This window comes from Pezoporus occidentalis, unplaced genomic scaffold (genome assembly GCF_034315485.1).
Source record: "Pezoporus occidentalis ecotype Australia unplaced genomic scaffold, CSIRO_AGI_Poc_V1 ctg93, whole genome shotgun sequence".
Lineage (NCBI taxonomy): Eukaryota > Metazoa > Chordata > Aves > Psittaciformes > Psittacidae > Pezoporus > Pezoporus occidentalis.
Genome location: NW_026916294.1, coordinates 3,217,407 through 3,237,820, shown reverse-complemented (window position 1 = coordinate 3,237,820; position 20,414 = coordinate 3,217,407). Strand labels below are relative to the sequence as shown.

At 44.3% G+C, this 20,414-nt stretch overlaps 1 protein-coding gene across 1 annotated transcript in view; it reads left to right on the top strand.

Annotated features, from left to right (window-relative positions):
* Nucleotides 1–1,955: 1,955 nt before the first annotated feature.
* The window catches only part of CAPN8 (calpain 8), a 30,369-nt gene continuing 11,910 nt past the window's right edge, over nucleotides 1,956–20,414 (top strand). Inside the window, exons 1-10 of the mRNA XM_062605699.1 lie at nucleotides 1,956–2,382; nucleotides 4,775–4,844; nucleotides 12,775–12,893; nucleotides 14,049–14,182; nucleotides 14,473–14,641; nucleotides 15,529–15,612; nucleotides 16,446–16,531; nucleotides 17,895–17,969; nucleotides 18,962–19,122; nucleotides 19,815–19,990. Of these exons, the coding sequence (XP_062461683.1) occupies nucleotides 2,146–2,382; nucleotides 4,775–4,844; nucleotides 12,775–12,893; nucleotides 14,049–14,182; nucleotides 14,473–14,641; nucleotides 15,529–15,612; nucleotides 16,446–16,531; nucleotides 17,895–17,969; nucleotides 18,962–19,122; nucleotides 19,815–19,990 (1,311 nt within the window). The 5' untranslated portion in view covers nucleotides 1,956–2,145. The remainder of the gene's footprint in view (nucleotides 2,383–4,774; nucleotides 4,845–12,774; nucleotides 12,894–14,048; nucleotides 14,183–14,472; nucleotides 14,642–15,528; nucleotides 15,613–16,445; nucleotides 16,532–17,894; nucleotides 17,970–18,961; nucleotides 19,123–19,814; nucleotides 19,991–20,414) is intronic.

The window sequence follows — 20,414 nt, the reverse complement described above, 5'->3', positions numbered from 1 at the left end:
GCTGCCACTAATCAAGCTTGGAAATCAATGTGGAGCTCTGTACTGCTGATCACTAGGAACAGACGGTTGTGGTGAGCACACTGGGTGCTGAGCTAGTGCAGGCCTTCACCAGAGAAAATGGTTGTCCTTAGCCTCTTCCCAAATGTGAGGTACATAGCACAGTAAAAAATCCTATGGCACATTTTATTGGAGAGTTATGAGGATTGAAATCTGATTGTGTTTCCTCTGTATCACACCTTAACACACTGGTGATGATGGACAAGGGTTCACCCCTTCTGTGCCCACTTGTGCCCGGTAGCAACTGGAGTTACAGAGCACACAGGGTATCAACTGTATGTCTAAAGAGTACATGGGGAACAAAAGATTCCTGAGCCAAATGCCCCGGATCCATGAACAGCATTGCCAGAGCTTGCAGCTTAGAGCAATTACAGCAAAGTGGGAACATGCCTCTGGACCAGAGGAAGAGAGGAAACTTCAGCACAAGAGGCTAGTGCAGGGAGGGAAAGCAAGCAGAGTTCTGCCTTATGAGCAGAGAAAATGGGTACCTCTGAGTGGGCCTATATGCATTCTAGAAAGAAGAACCCCTGCCCTCAACCATTTATGATTCCACTCTTCACTCTGGTTCAGTACATGGGATCACCTAGAAGTACTGAAATGAAATGAGAGCTGAAATGAAATGAGAGCTGAAATTCTGGCCATCCTCCTCCTTTACTCAATTTCAACAGCATTAATTGAATTTGAGGATAACCAGTATAGCAACACCCTCAGCCCAGCCTTCTCTACCTGTGCCCACCTGGAACTGGCCGAGTCATTTTGTTTCCTCTTTTGCATTCACACTCTTCAAATATTTGCAGACAAGCAACCTGGCTAGCCTCTGTTTGGACTCCTTATCTCAACAGGTTTCAGTCCTTAAAAATTCCCTCTTCCCTTCCCCACACCTTCTCTCTAAACTTACCAAGGGGTAGTCATCAAACATCCTCTCTGGCAAACAAAACTGCTGTTTCCCCAGCTCTTAGCTTGACACGCAGGGGACTTTGCTGGGGAAACCTGACCATTAAATAGGAAGACAGCAGAGAGCAGCTATGCTCCATGGAAAATTGCTCCTGCTTCAGTTTTTGAACCTACAGACACTTGTAGCCACCTTGCCAAGGAGATGTGCACCTCTGGGGCTGCCAGGGTAGAAACTTGGAGGTTTCCTACTACAAGAACAGGAACCACTGTTTTTTTAAGGTTTAAAAAGCCTTCTGCACCTGAAGCTTGCTTTATTTTCTGCTTGTAAATATTTTATGTGCAGGAAGCACCACCGAAAGACTGTAAACATGATGGTTAACTTCTCACTAGCCAAGATAAGACTCATTTTTATAGATGGGGAAGGTACAGTGACTTTCAGCCATGGTCACACTGGAGATGGGGAGCAGGCGTTACCAGCTTGCCTCCTTATCTGGTGATACAATTCTCCATTTCTGGCCTAGGCTAGAACCATATCCTTGCCCTCTGCAGGTCATACAGCCAAGGGTTCATCTCTAGCTCTGTCAAGCTCATACCTTTAATTGCTAATAAATTAACTCCTGAAATGATACTGCTTTGGGAGTACCAAAGAGATTTTACTTTTTTGTTTAAAGATCACTTAAGCCAGAAGTGGGTTCAGCTTTTCAACTTTAAGACTCGGTGGTGCCTCCATAGCCAGCAATAGATACCCAGCTTCAGGCTTTGTGGCTGTGTAACCCTCCAACACTATAGAGCCTGATCTCAGAAGGAAGGAAAGGAGTTTAAAATCATCTTCACCTGGACTCAGACCTGACTTTCAGCACACTGAGCACACACAATTCCCTCCCATGTGTAAATAGGTGTGTCTGCAAAACCACTGTTTTTCCCTTGCTCCTTGTTAGAAGCGTATCTTTAAAAGGGGCAGAAAAAAGCAAACAAGGTGGGAGTAACACAAGGCAGTGCCACAGTCCCAGCAGCAGCCCCCAGCCTCCATGTCTCAAGTACATCTTAGGTACATATTTGCTTTCCTGGTGCCTCCTCCCTCCAGGGCTGTTGGAGCACTTAGAGCAGCCGCCAGCTCCACCCCAGCCTATTACCTGCCTGTATTCACCTCCTCTTGCCCAGGAGGCAAAGACAGAGCCAGGAAGGTGGCCAGTCATGTCCAGGGTTGCAGCGAGGCTGTGCCAAGAAAGAGCGGCTGCAGATGGGCTGGGATCCAACAGGAATGCCATCAAGTATTTGAAGCAGGACTACGAAGCCCTGAAGCAGCAGTGCCTGCAGGCTGGCACTCTGTTCAAGGATGAGGAGTTCCCAGCTTGTCCTTCCACACTGGGCTACCGAGATCTGGGACCGTATTCCTTCAAAACCCAGGGGATAGTCTGGAAGCGCCCCACGGTAAGAGGGCTTTATAACTACCTGTTTTACTGGGTTCAGATCTAATAAGATTCCACCTGGACATCCGTGCTAAATCAGTGGTGAATATCCATGAATATCCACTATCTGTATGTTTTGGTTTTTTTTCTTCTATCTTGCTGTAGCAGATGCTAGGTTGAAAAAGGGATAGGGAAAAAAGAAATCAGCACCTTCTAAACTCTTTATAAAGCAAGGAATCCTATAACTGCTTCATGGGAACCTGCTTCCTCCCTGTTCATCCTATCTATCTCCACAGAGCTACAAGTTCAGGGTGCAACCCAGAGCTGGGTACAAAAGCTCCATGTGTATCCAGACAGAACACAAGGCACCCCAGGAGCCATGGACCAATTGTAACAGTACCTACACCAATGTCTTCCCACTGTGCACCCCAGGAAAGCAGGCTAATACTTAAACAAAATCCTCTTGCTCTCTTCAAGCTACCTATAACAGTTAAAGAACAACTGACCGGAACTGTTAGTGCTGTTTTATCCTAAAAAAAGCCTTACATTTGAAAAAGTAATTTTTATCAGAAAAGATTAGATGCTGTTTTTTGGGGTTTTTGTTGTTTTTTTTTTTGTTTGTTTTTTGTTAAAAAAAAGCCAACACAAAATCAAGGCTTTGGAGATTTTTCTGCGCACACATTTTCCAGTCATTTCTTTCTGTCCCTACTTTGCTCTTCCTTTGTTGTTTTGCCTCTTGATATGAAGTAAAACTGAGAAACAGGAAGGAAGGAAACCCCCAAATGACTTCCCTTCCTCTGATGGGGGAAAGTGAGAAGCAGGGAAAATATCAAGGCTTGCATTTTTATAATGTTTTTCACCTGAAAAATGGGAACCAGAAGATTTCAGGTTTAATAACTTCAAGTTTCTGTGCTGGCAACCCTGTTTGTCCCTCAGCACCTCTCTCTGGCTCCTGGATGTTTCAGCAACAAGTACCCTGGATGTGCCCCTTGGCTTTGCTGACCCTGGGCAAAGGGCAGCCTCAGAAAACTCAGTAAATTGGACTTGGGCTCCCTATGCAAGAGCAAAGCTGTGCCTGCTGCAGGCAGAGACACAGTCACAAACTCTCCTCCTGTGATTGCAGGCTGATGGGGTCACTGTTCACCTGCCTGCCTGCATTTGAAACAAGCAGCAGGACCCAGAGAGCAATCTGGAGGAGACCTGATGGAGGAACACCCCTGAAAATTAGATATCCACTAAGGCCATTATCCCCAGGCTGTGACTGCCGTGTGCAGACAGTGAATGTTAGACACTCTGCCATCAAGGACTTACCTTCTGATTTCAACAGTGGGCTTATAGAAAGGGAGAAGGTGGAAATGCCGTTGTGTGCAAGGTGTATGAGGCACGCTGCAGTGGCTCAGAAAGGACGAAGGGTGAGAAATCAGTTGCAGACAACTGACTGCCGCCAGGTATACCGCTTTGGAGGGAGGTAACCTCACAGCTCCTGTCCACTGAGGCAGCTGACCAGCTGGGAACCCACAAAAGCAAAAAGGATGAAGTTGAGATCACACCTATTGCAAAGGGAGAGTCACAAACTGGATCTTTGTCATGCACAAGAAGTTCTGGGTTGCCCCACTGGATGCTCATGCTGACAACTGCTGTTCCCTGGGAGAGCTGGTGACTGCCTAAGCCTTCCTTCACCCTGCTTGCCAAGTTAGGCTTCCTATAAACTGCCTCTTGCTGCCATCCAGAAGCTCATGGAAAACACTGAGGAGAGAGGGAAGGCTTTTGTCTCTAAAGAGACAATATTAACTTCCTAATTCAGGGCATGAATTGTTGGAGGCTTCTGAGTTGGTGTAAGAGGGACAGTCATTGCCATAACCTGCTTGGCTGGCCCCAAAGCGCCAAGAGGAAAAGGGGGTCTCTAATAAAAGCATTGGTGTGGCTGGTCTCCCAGGAAGCAGGGGAACATCCTTCAGGCCAATGGCAGTGGAAACTCAGCACAGCTCCAGAGCCAGCAGCAATGATTGCAAACTCATTTGCACTGAGCCAAAACCACAGCAAGGTAAAATAAGATGTAAATGCTGAGGCTGAAGTTTCACCTCTGTCACCTCTGGAGAGGGACTCTTCATTAGAGACTGTAGTGATAGGACAAGGGGTAACGGGTTAAAACCTAAACAGGGGAAGTTTAGATTGGATATAAGGAGGAAGTTCTTTACTGTTAGGGTGGTGAGGCACTGGAATGGGTTGCCCAGGGAGGTTGTGAATGCTCCATCCCTGGCAGTGTTCAAGACCAGGTTGGATGAGGCCTTGGGTGATATGGTTTAGTGTGCGGTGTCCCTGCCCACGGCAGGGGGGTTGGAACTGGATGATCTTAAGGTCCTTTCCAACCCTAACTATTCTATGATTCTATGCTTTGAAAATGTGTCTTTCAGGAGTTGTGCGCCAACCCTCAGTTTATAGTTGGAGGAGCTACTCGGACAGATGTCTGCCAAGGAGAGCTGGGTATGTACAGCACTTCTGAATTCAGCTTTGGGAGAAGAAACAGAAATTCAGCTTCACTTAAAAATTCCTCATACACTGACTATTTTACTGGCTGTCTCCGAGACATAGCATGGAGAGAGGCAGACACCTAAGAAGGGGACTCATGCATTGCTGCCTGAGACAGGGTATATGCGGGCTTGTAAGAGCTATGTCAAACCTGGGAGACATCGAACCATTTCCTGGAGGTAGGAAGCTACTTATCCCATTGTGGGGAGAAGACTGGCTTGCTTTTCACCTCTTGAGGCAGAGCTGGACACCAACCTAATCATGACAGCACTTACCCTGAAGCAAGAGAGTGGGCTTCATGTCCTTTGCAGCAAGAGCAGCTCCAAAGACTCAGGGAACAAGGGACACTGGGGGAAGGTTCACCCTGAAGCCTAGTTGTTTGGGAGGCAGAGAAAGCTCCAGCCTTAGTTTCACACAAAACAAATACACAGTCAAGGAGCAGAGCAGGAACTGGTTTAGTGCAGGGGCTGGGGCTATGACATGCCATTTCATGCCAAGCAGGATAGCCCATCTGCTTGCAGGTGTGAGTTATAAACAAGCACCGCATTGTAAAAAAGGAACAGAGCATGTAAACTTTGTAATAGCATCCATAAGCAAATTGTTCCAAGCTCTGCCTTTGTCTAAACAGAGCTCCTATGCAAGTAGCCAGAAGGGAGCTTTATCCCCCTTTAAATAGCTGCTGCCGCAGCCTCCTTGCCTGCCTGCCTCGCTGATAAGATCCAGCTCCAGAAGACAGCAGCAGCAACCTCCCCTGACTGCATATAGAGGTGGGAAGGCTGAAGCTGTTGTAATGAGAATTTGATAGATTAGACCCAGAGAAACTGCCTTTCTCCCTCCTGTGCTGCTTACTGCAGTACTCCTGACCTTACTGGTCTTCTAGCCCATCCATTGTGCAAATGAGATACAAACAATTTCTGCAAGTCATTGGCAATAAATAATACCGATGCTGGTCCTGTAAACAGAGCACCATTAAAGCAGTTGCTAAAAAATTCCCTGGTGTGTGGGCTTGTGCTCCAAATGCTAAAAATAAGATGCCCAACCGTACACTTCCTCCAGAGTATTTATTCGGTAGATACTGGAATAGAGGATGGGGAAATCACTTACCGTGTTTTAGGGGAATGGTTCAGGTAAGTAATAAAAGTGACATTTCTTGTCACCTCCAATTTGGGAAGTTTCTATAATTGTGTGTATATATACATATATATATATATAAAAGATTGTATGCCTAAAGTAAAACCTCATTTTCCTTGACAGTTTACAAGCTAAAGAACTGAAGAATATTACCTGCCCTTAAACTAGAAGAGGTCAATGCATTATTTGTGTTGAGCCTAAAAACTGAATGCAAATACCCTGAGCCTCTCTTTTGATTTCTGTCACCTCCTGAATGTCTCTGTGGAGTCCCAGTCCCCTGTGCTAAATGGGCTTTCATTAGAGAGCAGTGCCAAAATCCACAAACTAACTAGCAGTACTGTACCCAGACCTCTGAATCTGGGGACAGTGCCTGGCTCTAGGCTTTCCCAAGCCAACCTTTGGTGGGCAGTACCCCAAGTGCTAGTCCTGAAAGCTATCCCTTAACCTAGAAGAAAACCCCCAAATCTCCTTTTGTTAGGAGCTTCCTTTTCTCTCGCTTTCTCAAAAATAAAAGGATAAAACAATCAAAGATAGAATCATGGAATCACAGACTGGTTTGGGTTGGAAAGGACCTTAAGATCACCTCATTCCAACCCCCTGCCATGGGCAGGGACACCTCATACTAGACCATGTCACCCAAGGCTCTGTCCAGCCTGGCCTTGAACACTGCCAGGGATGGAGCATTCACAACCTCCCTGGGCAACCCATTCCAGTGCCTCACCACCCTTACAGTAAAGAACTTCCTCCTTACATCCAACCTGAACTTCCCCTGTTTCAGTTTGAACCCATCACCCCTTGTCCTATTGCTATAGTCCCTGATAAAGAGTCCCTCTTCAGCATCCTTGTAGGCCCCCTTCAGATCCTGGAAGCTGCTATAAGGTCTCCACGCAGCCTCCTCTTCTCCAGGCTGAACAGCCCCAACTTTCTCTGCAAGGCTGCTTACATTCACTTTTACACGCACTGACCCTTCACAGAAATAAACTTCAGGCACGGTACTTTCCCTCTAGTGCTCAGGTGTTTGCTTTGCATCTCTGAGGCATGCTATGCTTTTTTGTTATTTGACCCAGTACCTTGAATATCAAAGTCCTTTTACTGAAGCCCTCACATAAAACACTTGCATTGAAATGAACCCTGATTACATATTTACATAAGGCCTGTATGTGACCTGTTAACAAGTACTTTAGGGAAATACAGCCTATTTTTAATAATCTTCTCAGATACGTTTCTTTTCTTAAAAAAGAAAAAAAAAGAATAAAAATTAACACTGCAGGTCTGGGCTTATATGAACAAAAGGAACAAGAAAACCCAGAGTTAGTCTCACTCCATTAAACTTATTTCTTTGACAACAGTGTAAGCTAGATGAATATCAGCTTGGGAAGTTTGATGGGAACTTGAAAGAGGAAATATTTTAAATGTTCTTTGAACCGTGTCTTTTTGATAGCCTAGTAACAGCTCGCAATGCAGTCACATAGTCTCAGTTATTAAAGGTGACTTATGAGGATTTCTTGCAGCTATTTGAGCAAGTTAAACCCCAGAACTGTTTGCAGAAGTTCAAGAAGCAGGTGGCATAAATTTAACTTAAATAATATAAAACACACTCAAACCCTCTCAGTTTAATATTGGCTTTCCAGATCCACGCTGTTCATATTCATGGGCACCTTTTGTCCTGAAGGAGGCTCAGAGGGTACTCCAGACACTGCAGTTCCCTTGGCCTGGGCTGTCAAGAAGTCCCCCTGAAGCCAGTGCAGATGCACCAGTTCACACCAGCTGAGGAGCCCACCGCATCCATGCTTTGTTTGTGTCTTAAGGGCAGATCTGAGAAGGTTATGGGTAGACTGGAGAACAAACCAAAGCCTGATAGTTCTGAGATAAATCTGACACCTTCTGAGTGAGCCTTTGGAGCTCCTATAGGCAGGCAAGTGCTTAGTAGTTCTGGGTTTGTTCATTTATTTTGCTATAGACATTGATATGTCTTGTGATGTTCAGTCCCATGGGCACTGGAGAACCTTGTTCTACATGCCCTAAATCTTGAAAAATATATTCACTGACAACTCTGAGACCCCAAAGAGCAGAAAATCTGTTCCTTTGCTGGATGCTCCTTTGCCTTTCTGTACACAGCTGCAGAGCTTCATTCATTTCCATAGAAAAATTCAGGAAGCCTTCTTTAGAAATGTCAAAACAGGAACAACCTTTACTGCCAGAAATTATAAAGCTGTATGCGCTTCTTTGATGTCTGCTAGGTTTATGAGCTATGAAGAAAGGCTTCCAGTGAAAACTAAAGCTGAGAATCAAATCTGCTTGACAAACAGAGAAGCAAGAGACACAGTAGTGTATTTGGGTCCTTTCTGAACACCTTCTGAAATAGCAAGAAGCCAGAGTACAGTCTGGAGAGAGATACTTCCATCAAGGCCAGACAGAAGCCTTGGGCAACATGGCCTGGGGTGAGGCATCCCTGCCCATGGCAGGTGATTGGAACTGGATGACCTTAAGGTCCTTCCCAACCCAAACCATTCTATGATTCTACTGTCCAGTTAGATCTTTGAACCAGGCACTTGGACTTTTAGCTGAAACTCACCATCACCAGGTCACTGAAGAGTTTATATGCTCTGTGTCTAGACACTTTGATGATAGCTAAACCAGAAACTGAGCGTGGCTCTGTAGCAACTGAAACTAATCAGATTTCTCATTTATTTTCTGGCCTCTGTGAGTGCAGCATGCTTGGGTAAACATCATCAATACAGAGGAGTCACTCAGCTCCCAGGTCACTGAGGATTCGGAATTCTCTGCGGCAATTCGATTATCTCTCTAAACCAGGAGGTGCTTGTGTAGCACTGAGAACACGAGCCACCTCCGTACATCTGTGAGCAGCAAGTGATCTTATTTCAGGCACACTAAGACACAGTAATTCTCCAAGATCATGTGGATATATATGTATATATATGCACACACGCAGAGTGAGGCTTCACATTTACCCTTTCCACCAAAAACTCAAGGTCAAAAATGCTTATTCCAATCTATAAATAAATAAATAAATAAATACTGTATGTTACCGACACTATAAATTACTTCAGGTCCAGGAATCGAGCTGGCTCCTTTTTAGCACATTCAGCAGCAATGGTAAACACTGTAATTGGCACTTGTCTGAAAGTTCTGTTCATTAAATATGAGGCTGAACACAAAGCAGTGGATGTGCCTCTAGGTGATTTAGACTTGCAGGGCTAATGGTGAGAAAACTTTGTTAAAAATTCATTTCTATAAGCTGAAAGGCTACGACTTCAAACATACAGTGAGCAGAAATGCTTTCTGATATTGGCATTCTTCTGACTATAACTGGATTGGAAATACATTCTAATTAAATATTTAATTCATTGGCCAATTGGCCTCATTTTTCCTCTTCCTTCAAAAACTAACTTTTTAGGAAAGGAATCAAATAGTTTCCTCACAGTTTGAAACATTACTCACAACCTGCAGCTGAGTCAGGGCAAGTTTGAGTTGTCCTACACAAGCTGCCTTTCTAGGGAGCTTGTGCTTCTGCACTGTCCTGTAGGCACAGCCGCAAACAAAACTGAACTTTCCTGCTGGCAAAATGCTGCTGAACTTTGAAGAAGGGAACATGTACTGTCAACTTGTGCTCTTTTAGAACTGGCAATACATTATCCAGTAGAGCTGAGAAAACTTATTAATAGGCCAGGATCCCATTGTGGTGTACAAGAAGATAAGAGGCAACTTGTGCAGTTTAGGCTCCATGCTGGAAGCTCTTTGATTCCTGCATCCTCTTTAATTCGTCACAGGAGCTTGAATGTCATGCATCACTTGTATATAAATATGTTCCCAAACCATGTGCTCCTAGGCACCCCATGCAAACCTTCGTTTTTATCAAGTTACTGCACAGCAGCCGATTCCCAGCTGGTTCCTTTTGGAGCGCATGGTTGATCCTTGTTCAGCCACAAGCTCAGCCAAAGATATTAGGCTCCCAAGCAAGGTTTAGAGATAGGACTCTGCATATTTTCCCAACTCAACTTTTCCAACACATTTCTTTCCATGCGTACTTTGAGCAGACTTGCCCGTAGTGCTTCCCTAGGAAGTTAGATTGCATGGTGTGCTTGCAGGAGGCAGAAGCGCCAATGTCACTCATCCTCCCAGATGCCAAGAAGTTAATTCATACTGTAAGATAGTTGTAAAGGATTTCACGCTGCATTTGGCATCTTATGGAGTTGAGATTCTGGAGTTGTTTAGCTCCGAGTCAGGGAAGTAAATAGCATATTTAAGGAAATCCGTCTTATTTCACTGACTCTTCTGCCTGATTGTGCATTAATCATACACCATCCTCAGCAAAGCCCAGAGTAGTTTCCCCTTCACTGGCTGTAAAAACCTAGCCTGGACCAGAAAGGGGAAACCCTTACAGGTATTGCACATTGGGAAAGCACCAACTCGTCACTGCTGCAGACCTTCTCTAGTCTCACCACGAGTGGAGCGACACCACAGGGACACCAGGACCACCACCCTGCAACCTTCTGTGCTCCACAGCATGTCAGGAACAGCCAGGGCAGCAAGAAAGTCTGGGGTAGTGGAGAAAATGGGGGCTTAATTTGTAACTTTATAAGGTTTTTCATCTTCCTTCTCTGAAGAGTCATTCCTCAGACTCGTCACCATTATTGCTATCTCTCCAAGCAAAAGGACAAATTATAACAGCATAAGGAATACACCTGTACTAAGGAAAGCCCAAAAGAAATACATACAAAGCAGATCTGGGTGTTCTGAGCCCTCTCCCACAGAATGCAAAAGAACTTTGAAAATGATTAGGTTGAAGATGAACTTAAGGTTTTTGCTCATAGTTGTTCTAGAGGCTGAGGCTTTTGGATTCTAGAGGCTGAGGCTTTTGGATTCTCTTTTCTATATACACAGCAGCAACTCTTCCCCATTTCCAGTTTAAACACATCACAACCCTTTTAGTTTAATTTGTCTGTGCTCCTGTAGAAGACATCTTACTTTTCAAGTAAGAGCTCTTGGCTCAAACAGCTTTTCTGCTCAACCTACCTCACACTTCCTCTTCAAACTTCACTTGCATAACATGAGCAGAACAAAACTTCAACCTCTTCTCATAAGCAGGGCAGGTGGAGGGGGAGAAGGAGGTAATCCAGACATTTTTCTCCCCCTTTGTACCTTGAATGCTCTTTCTTGAATGTGGCAGTCAAGATAACACAGAAATCTTGGGGCAAGGCTCAAGCAGCGCCTCATATACTAATACTAGGTTTTCCCTACTGATTGGAAACAGAAGGGAAACACTGGGTACAGGATGGAAACTGGCTGGCACACTGGGTAGATCACTCTTTTGTACCCATAATCCAAAGAGCCAGCTCCAGTGGTTAGTTACAGATCGTCACACCAGGGCATTTCTTTGCGGCTTGCAAGTCTCTGCTTGCACAGCTGGAAACATCTGCTTATTGCTCAGCTTGTGAGAAGTACCTGGGTATCACCTGGTGAGTACAGGAAGCAGGGAGCATGAGCACCAGCAAGTCCCCATATCTTGCCTATACGATTATATTCATGATGGCACTATATCATAAAGCCCAAGTCAATATAAAGAGTTAACTGCTGCTCTAAGATACTAAGTCATGCTACAGGCTAAACTCCTTCCTCTGTTTCTCTGCTTAGCTTATTTCCACTGAAGCAAGAGCTATTATGCCAGTTCCTTTTGCAGAATATGCACATGCATAAAGAAACTATGTCTTGGCACAGATAATCCACAGGGAACCAGGAAAATGGACCTTTGGAGCAGTTTTGTTCTCCCAGACTTTCTGCACACCTCAGAAACAACATGGAATCACAAAAGTGCTTCCTACTGTTTGCAGCATGCAAGCACTGTAGGAAACCCAGGAGTCACTTAGATTCTCAGGGGCACCACCTTTCATGTGATAGTAGCTTCTACTTATCCAGCCTCCAATTCACAACAAGCAGGTAACTAAGCCTGCAAACAGCTCCAGTTGCAGGATGCACAGCCTCCAGGGAGGGTGCCCATCCTCACCAGAACAAGGAATGGGCCAGAAGAGATTCACCTCCTTATAGCGTTCCCAGGCAACTCCAGCTTCCATTAGGCTCTTGGGCAAATCTGTAGTAATAGCTCTAAGTGCTGGTTCCAGTTCAGACCTTTGATAAATGGGCTAAGGAAGAATAGCCACCCAAATTTTCCTGCTATCCACCAAATCATCTCCAAAGATAGAAAAGGAAGTCTCACCATCCTTTTATCACCCCAGAGATTTTGCCCTCTTCTGGACACTTTCCAGGCCCTTGCCTCTCCCAGGTGTGGTAGCTTGGGTTTAAAGTACCACAGTTCATTAACACTGTAGTGCCCAGCAGGTTTTACAACCCACATACCCAAAAAGCCTTCTCTCTCTGGCTACGTTCTTGATGTCCTGAGGGAATTAACAAGCTTAGATAAAGCAGCCTGCTTTCACAGCATCATTAAAATATCAAAATAGCAAAGCCCAAACTAGACCATCAAAATGACCACCGTGATCAGCCTTAGAGGACCCAAGATACCTGTGCAGTCTGGGTGGGTGGAAAATGAGCAAAAGAGATAAACAACAAAACAGAACGGATTGCAGAACCAATATTGAGTCTGGCAGGACCTTGCAAAGCTCTTAATGCTGGCATTCAAGTCTAGAGAGAAGCGTGATATAATGGTGTAAGGCTTAACTCAGCAAACTCTTATTTATAAAAGAACTTCTCTGCCATGTATCATATGTGGTTTTAGGTGATTGCTGGCTCCTGGCTGCCATTGCATCTCTCACTTTGAATCCAGACATTCTGTACCGCGTTGTTCCCAAGGCTCAGAGTTTCCAGAGGGACTATGCCGGGATCTTTCATTTTCAGGTATCTATATGATCAGGGTATTGAGAATAAAAAAGGAAAATTCTAGTATTTAGATAAACCAGGGATGGTTTTTGTGTGTGTGTGCAGGCTAAATACTCGAGAATTAAACTGTTTAAGTGAAATTGGTGGGGGAGAGGGAAAGAAAAGAAGAGCACAGTTAAATAATGCTACATGACACCTGCTTACTGCCTAGGTTCTGCTGTCTTACAGCTGATAGGGCTGAGTGAGCTATACAGGGTTTATAAACTGAGCCAAACCATCATGCCACGTGAATCAAGCCAAGCTCTGTCACTGCCAGCTGTCAAGAGTGAATTCAGGCTCATGTGGTTCCTTCTGCTTCTCCTTCCCTTCCCTCCCTGTGGCTCTGCCTGGATTTCCTTACCTGTAGACTCAGTTTATTGAGGCTGAGGCAACCTGCTTTGATTGGAGGTTAGGCTCAGGTGTGAGCAATATGGATTCGTTCTGCAAAGATAAAGGAGATGTTTTGGTGAGGACAGATGTTATAGAGCACACACCTATTCCTTTCACCAGCTCATCTCAGCAGAGGGGGTTATTATGTGAGTTATCTTCTTTCCTTTCAGGACTGCATCAAATTATGGAGTGTTTCTAGAGTTCAGGCAAAAAGTTAGCATTAGGAATGTTTCACACATTTCCCAGTATTTTCAGAAGGGATTGGCACTACTGAGGCCTTTTGGGTGACCTTTCCTTGCAGCAGTTTTACAGGGGCATGGTTGTTTTATTTTCCTGTGGATTGGGCCTTAAAAGAGTAGACAAGAAAAGGCACTTTAGAGCATTCTGATTTGGATACTCTGAATTGATTTGAATTGGAACCAGCACTTAGAGCTATTACTACACACTAGCTTTCCGGCCTCGCCACCACGGAGCTCAGACAGTGTTCCAAGTGTAATGTGCAACAAGTGGCTGTTAATATTACCTATCAGCAAAATTGAATAGGTTAAAAGCCTGCTCAGTGCTCCGCAGGGCTGAGAAAGGTTTGCCTCTATTACAAGAGAGAGGGGTCCAACACAGGAACAAAACCTTACAGTGACTTATCCAGGGGGAGCTGATGACAGGCGAAGGGATAGGAAGATAGTAGCGTGGAGCTATTATGTGCACACCAGCCTCCATTACCTTTTCCTGTCTTCTTTCCATCAGTTCTGGCAGTACGGGGAGTGGGTGGATGTCGTGGTGGATGACCGGCTGCCCACCAGGAACGGGAAGCTGCTCTTTGTGCACTCGGAGGAAGGCAATGAGTTCTGGAGCGCGCTGCTGGAGAAGGCGTATGCCAAGTACGGTGCCTAAGCAGGAGCAGCACTCCTGGGTGTGCAGAAGTTGACTGCCAAAGTGGTTGTGGTGTTGGACACAATGCAATACACTCAAATGCAGCCTCCATTCCATTCGTTATTTACTTATCTAGGTCCATAAAGGGTATTGCCAGCTGTCTGTTTCAAGGGGTTTTACTGCTGGTGCTCCAGGTCACACTGATGTCTGATACTAAATAATAAACCCTTCTTTTTGCAGTGCCAATGCTTACAGGTGGAGATGGCCCCTGATAAAGCTCTTGTCATCTCTCCCCCAGGTTGAACAGCTCTTATGAAGCTCTCATAGGAGGGTCCACTATAGAGGGCTTTGAGGATTTTACTGGAGGCATCTCCGAGTCCTATGAACTGCGGAGGGCTCCTTCAAACCTGTATCAGATCATCCAGAAGGCTCTGAGAGCTGGGTCGCTGCTTGGCTGTTCCATCGATGTAAGACACTGCTGCTGCTTTACTCTCCTTGCTCTTCTTCTCAGGGCTCTGGTTTATACTGCAACAAAAGCTCAGACCAGTGTTAGACATAGGTAGGAAGAAGGTCTGAAGTAAAATCAAAGTCTAATTAATGGGAGAATTTTATTGATTTCAGCTATAAAAATGTTGGACTAAGTTCTAAATAACCAACTCTCACCATGCCTCCCTTTTTACAAGCATGTGATAATACTTGGAGCCATGGCATGAACTGTGGACTTCCCACACTCTGTTTTCATTCTCCAAGTATCATTTCTCACTCAAATTCTGTGTAATTTCAGCTCCAGACCCTCGACTGCCAGAGACAAACTCTTTGAGACGTTTTCTTGTAGCCTGTAGTCTGACTCCGCCTTTGGTTTTCAGTCCTAAAGATTATTAACACATGTAATACCAACTCTCTCGAGTTACAGATGATGTTTGTACGTGTTACCGAAACTTCATGCCTTTCACATCCTGTTTCCTTATCCTGGTTGAAATCCTGATTCATGGCATATAAGATTATTCAAATTATTCAAATTTTGGTATGTTGGATCTCAGCTGAGGCAGACTGGATCTTAGTTTGCACGAACTTGTCTTTGCAGGTGACTGGGTCTGTTGCCTAAGCTGGGAACTGGATTCAGATTTAGATTTCATTGAATTTCTCCTGTGCTAGGACTGCATATTTAAGGGCTGGAACCATAGAGATGAACTTCTGCTGTGGATCTCACCTCTATTTAATATACTTTGCATCAAGAATATTGATATTCATTGTGCATACTGCTTTGGATATCTTTCCCTATATTCATTTGCTCATGAAAGCAGAGTTCATGTACAGTATGTAGTCCTAAATGAGTATACTTTCATAACCCCAGATAACATCTGCATCTGAAATAGAAGCAATCACAAGCCTGAAGTTGGTAAAGGGACATGCTTACTCTGTCACTGGAGCAGAAGAGGTAAGCCAGCCCCTTGAGGGCCATCATACCAACCAGCTTGGGCTTGCAATACTACACTGCCTTCAACTTTCTGATGTCTTTCTGTGACTGACCAAATAAATATGTAGCTCACCGGTGCACGCTCTTACAGTAAAAGGAAAGTACCTGCAGTACTTAGTCAGGTCAGAAGCTTTGTACTAGTAGTTACATACAGTATCTATAGTATATATACTCATATATGTATAGTATATATAGAGTGCAGTCTTCAACTTGTGTTGTACCAGCAGACTGGCATGCAAAATGTAAAGGTGGGCCAAGCTGTAACTGAAATGGAGGGTACAGAGAGGAGAAACAGAAGAGGCAGCCTTTTCCCCATGTTTGTACTTCATGAGGTGGGAGTGTGTACTTTGCCAGTCAGCACTAATGAGAAAGGAGTAAAAGCCTCTTTCAGGAACTGTGCCATTAGTCTCACCTTCACAGTGAGCCCTAGGCACTCCTGCTCATCTGTAAACCGAAATCCTTACAGAGGTGCCCATGCCGAATAACCTCTTTCCAACCTCGCTGTGTTGTGCGATGTCTCCTGCTTTTGAGGACGTAGATATTCTGCTGTTTTGTAGCTGATGTTTTTCCTTGCAGGTTGCTGTCATTATATGAAACGGTGAGTGCTGCAGCTAATGGCTCGTTTGGTGGCACAGGATAATGTAAAATAAGGGTGGAAGGTGTCTATGTGTCTTCTAACTTTTGCAAATTGTAATTGACTGCATCACTCAAGTACAAATCATGTGTTATCCAGTCTGAAAAGCAATTGTCCTGTGATGGAAGTGCTCACACTCTGCTTGTTGTGGATCTTTTAGGTATATTACAGAGGACGGCTAGAGAAACTAGTGAGGCTTAGAAATCCCTGGGGTGAAGTGGAGTGGACTGGAGCTTGGAGTGATAAGTAGGTTTTTATATGCCCCTACTTCTCTCTCTTCAGTGTATTTTGGTATGTTTTAAAAATTAAATTGGGACTATGGAGTTAATCCAATCACAAAGCACATTTAGGGGAGATACTGAATCAGTTGGAATAAAACACTATTAATTTATTAGCAGGGTTAGATACTGATCTGCTCTGCCCAGCGGACATTCTTCCCTGCCTCACGCAGAGCTATCTGATAAGAGCGAACAGCCCATGTTTTAACTGTGAGCCGACCAACACAAGCCATATCCACATCATTTTGCAAGATAACTTTTCTCAGGTTGATCTTACTGATGGTGCAAGGACCTTAGAAGTATATGCAAACCAATCCCATTCCTGGGAATTACAGCAGGGATCAATTATTGTGCCCCTGCTTCGACTCTAAGGTTGCTTGGCTCTAAAGCCAACCAGTTTCTACTGGAGAATCTTAAAAAAAATGGGGATGTTGACTAAAGCAAAGGACCTAGAAGTTTGAAGATCTCTCAGAAACTGTCCGGGCTTCCACTGTCCTGGAATCCAGGAAACTGCCAGTGACAACACCTCTTTATTTTTGTATTTAGAATGGTGTAAATTGCACTTTAATTGAGGCCACAATATATTTTTTCATGCAGCACTTGGAGATTCCACTTTCCTCTCCTGACTGACTGACTGCAGTCCTGGTGCTGATGTTGTATCACGCTTAAGGACAGAAAACAGAGATAAACATTACAATTATTCTTACCTTTACCAGAGCTGCTTTGCTCAGCCCCAAGTTAAGATGCCTCAGGCATGCATGCATGCCATATCCTGATTTTATTAGGCCTGTTTTATCATGGCACAGCTCTGCTGAGGCAGGTACAGAACTGCATGGACACATGGGAGCAGATCAGAGCAGAATCCAGCTTTTGCTGCACTTGAACATCAGGATGGGAAATGAGCAGTGATATTTTCTGCTGTGCTAATTCCACTGTTTTGCTTTCTTCTTTTTGTGGCTCCAGCAGCAGAGCTTCTATCATTTCCCTAGGGAGACTCTCAGGCATCCCAATAGATCTTACAGTGGAGAAGCTCTGCCTGACTTTCAGGCTGCATGTTATCTAATCCAGCCAGTCTGAAATATTTGTACATTCTGGCTCCTGGCAGTGATGATTCAGCTTAAGGCTTATTTGCTGCATATATGGTTGCAATGTGATTCCAGCTGCAGATAGTCACGTTGCGGTGTGTACTAACATTGAGAGGGGCAGAAGGTCTAGTTGCTGAAGAAATACATACTCCTTGGTCAGCTGTAACCAAAGAGAGAGCCTAACCCTCTGATCTTGCTGTAGAATGAAACACAACTGAACAGCTTGCTTTTGTGTTTTGTCTGCAGTGCTCCTGAATGGAATTACATTGATCCGAAACAAAAACAAGCTCTGGATAAGCAAGTAGATGATGGAGAGTTTTGGTGAGAACTGTTTATTTAGATTAACCTTTTGGGCATTGTGCATGCATGTGTGCTCTTTAAGCAGTCCTTTCAGTTGTGTGGAGAGAAACTGCCAGCACCAAGTGGGTTAATAATGACATGCATGCATTGTTAGACTCGCGTTTATCTTCCTTCCCACTCAAATATTACCTTTTATTAGAGCTTGCATAATTCAGTGCTTATACAAAATATAGAGACCAGATGGTAATAAAATTAATGAGGTGGCAAAAATGAACCTCAGCTGCTCTACATTTTGAAGTTTATTTTTTTGCCTAAATGCTACACACTAATGAAAAGGTTTAGAGTACCAGCTTGGGAAGAGTCTGTTTACCCAGACCTAATGGAAAGCCCATCCCACTTAGTTGATTATATGGATCAGTACTGAGCTCATGTCACTCTGTCCTAGACTGGGAAGATAAACGGCCACCATCTTGTAGTGCAATCAGCTATACGGACCATAAGGCACTGAGAAATGAGAATAGACCTCTGCTTGCGGCATGAAGTGATCAATGACTGTCACTCATGCAGACGTACTAGGAACGCTAAAAATAAACATCAAACCATAGGATTAAAGCACAACACCAGACTGAAACTGTTCTTCTACAGTGTGACACTTTCATAAGGGCCAATTTTTGCTCTTGTTAAATGGCACCACCATGCACATTTTCCCCACCAGTTTTAGTAAATGAAGCATGATCATAAGGGATTGCCCACTGCTGGCGATGACAGAAAATGGTATGACTGAGCCCTGTACATGTAACAGCCATTGACAACTGTCTTCAGGACACACAGCTCATTAAAGGAGTGGGAAATTTGTCTCCCAAAAGCCAGTTCCAAGATTCAGAGTTCAATTAAATGTGGCTTTGGGCAACTCTGTAGTACTGATGTTTGCTGCCCTGTTGGGAGAGCCATCCATTTGCAGTTGCCTTGATTGTTGAGGCTGATGGACTAACCCCAGTCTTTTTGTGTGCCAGGATGGCGTTTTCAGATTTTCAAAGGCAGTTCACCCGGCTTGAGATCTGCAACTTGACTCCTGACACTCTGACAAGCAACGAGGTCAATAGATGGGACCTGACCCTGTTTAATGGGCAGTGGAGACGGGGTTCGACTGCTGGGGGCTGCCAGAACTACCAAGGTGGAGACCCAGCTAAGTGGTGAAAATACCAACCAAAACACTAAAAAAAAATACATGCTTGTAAACTGGAAGGGGCTTCGATGGGAAGGGCTTGGAGGTGCAGCTCTTTCTGTGTGGTTTAGACTGTAAGCAAAAGCTTGGCAGTTTAAATGAAGATCTAATTCACACTTATTTCCTCATGAGGGATTACCAACCCTCTAAGCAGTTAATTCATGGCTGTGTTCTTTTCTTTTTTCTCTGTCTGCTTTTCCTGCTTACGTGGCTTTTGCTGCTGACTGGAGCAATCCCCCAAAGGGTTGGGCAGGCCAGGAAGTGTCACAGTTCAGTGGCAGTGTTGTTTTCCATTCATTCCCAGGTTAGATCTCTGGAGGAGAGGCTGTCTGGCTTTTGATTCTCTTGCAATAATAACAGCCTTGGCTAAGGATGTTTCCTAGAGATAAATGACTGTCTGGAATTAATGATATCAACTCCTCCCTGTTGGTTATTAGTCCCCAGAAAATACCTTGGTGCTTTGATTTGTCACGGCTCAAACTGATATTCAGCAAAACCCCATATAACCTAATGGAAAGGACTGGGAAAACTCCAAGCAAAAGTCCTTCCAAAGAGATATTCTCTATAACCCTAGTGACAGCTATCTTGGCCACAATGACATCAAAATCTTCTTCTTTATGTCTCACCTTGGGTATTCTTAGCAACATACTGGACCAATCCCCAGTTTAAAATCCGGTTGGAAGAACCAGATGATGACCATGAAGGAAGTCTGAATGAGCCATGCTGTACCATACTGGTAGGCTTGATGCAGAAGTACCGCAGGAGACAGAAGAAGATGGGAGAAGCTCTGCTTAGTATTGGTTATTCGCTCTATGAGGTAAAGTTTGTTTCTGCTTGAAGGCTTTAGTCCCTGTTCAGTTATGCAGGAAAAAAATTAGCACTGTGCTACATCTTGACACTCAACACTACACTTCAATAAAACTGGGTTTTGCAAGATGATTCAAATCCTCTCATTTCTTCCTGACCCATATAATATGGGAAGATTCAGATAAATTTAGGCTCAATTTTTGTCCCACTTTAACAGGAGAGTAGTGTAAAACTGGAGGCAGTAATTTAGCAACAGTCTCATTGAAAGCCTTCTCTTACAAAATCTGAATGGGGGCAGGCTCAGGGTGCCTGGCAATTCCAGATAAATGTTTCTGATTACAGCCTATGGTTACTGCTCAGTAGTCACTTTCTTTTTTCTTCTTATTTTCCCCTCGTATTTAAAAACTGTTTTCATTCATTGTCTCCCATGGTAT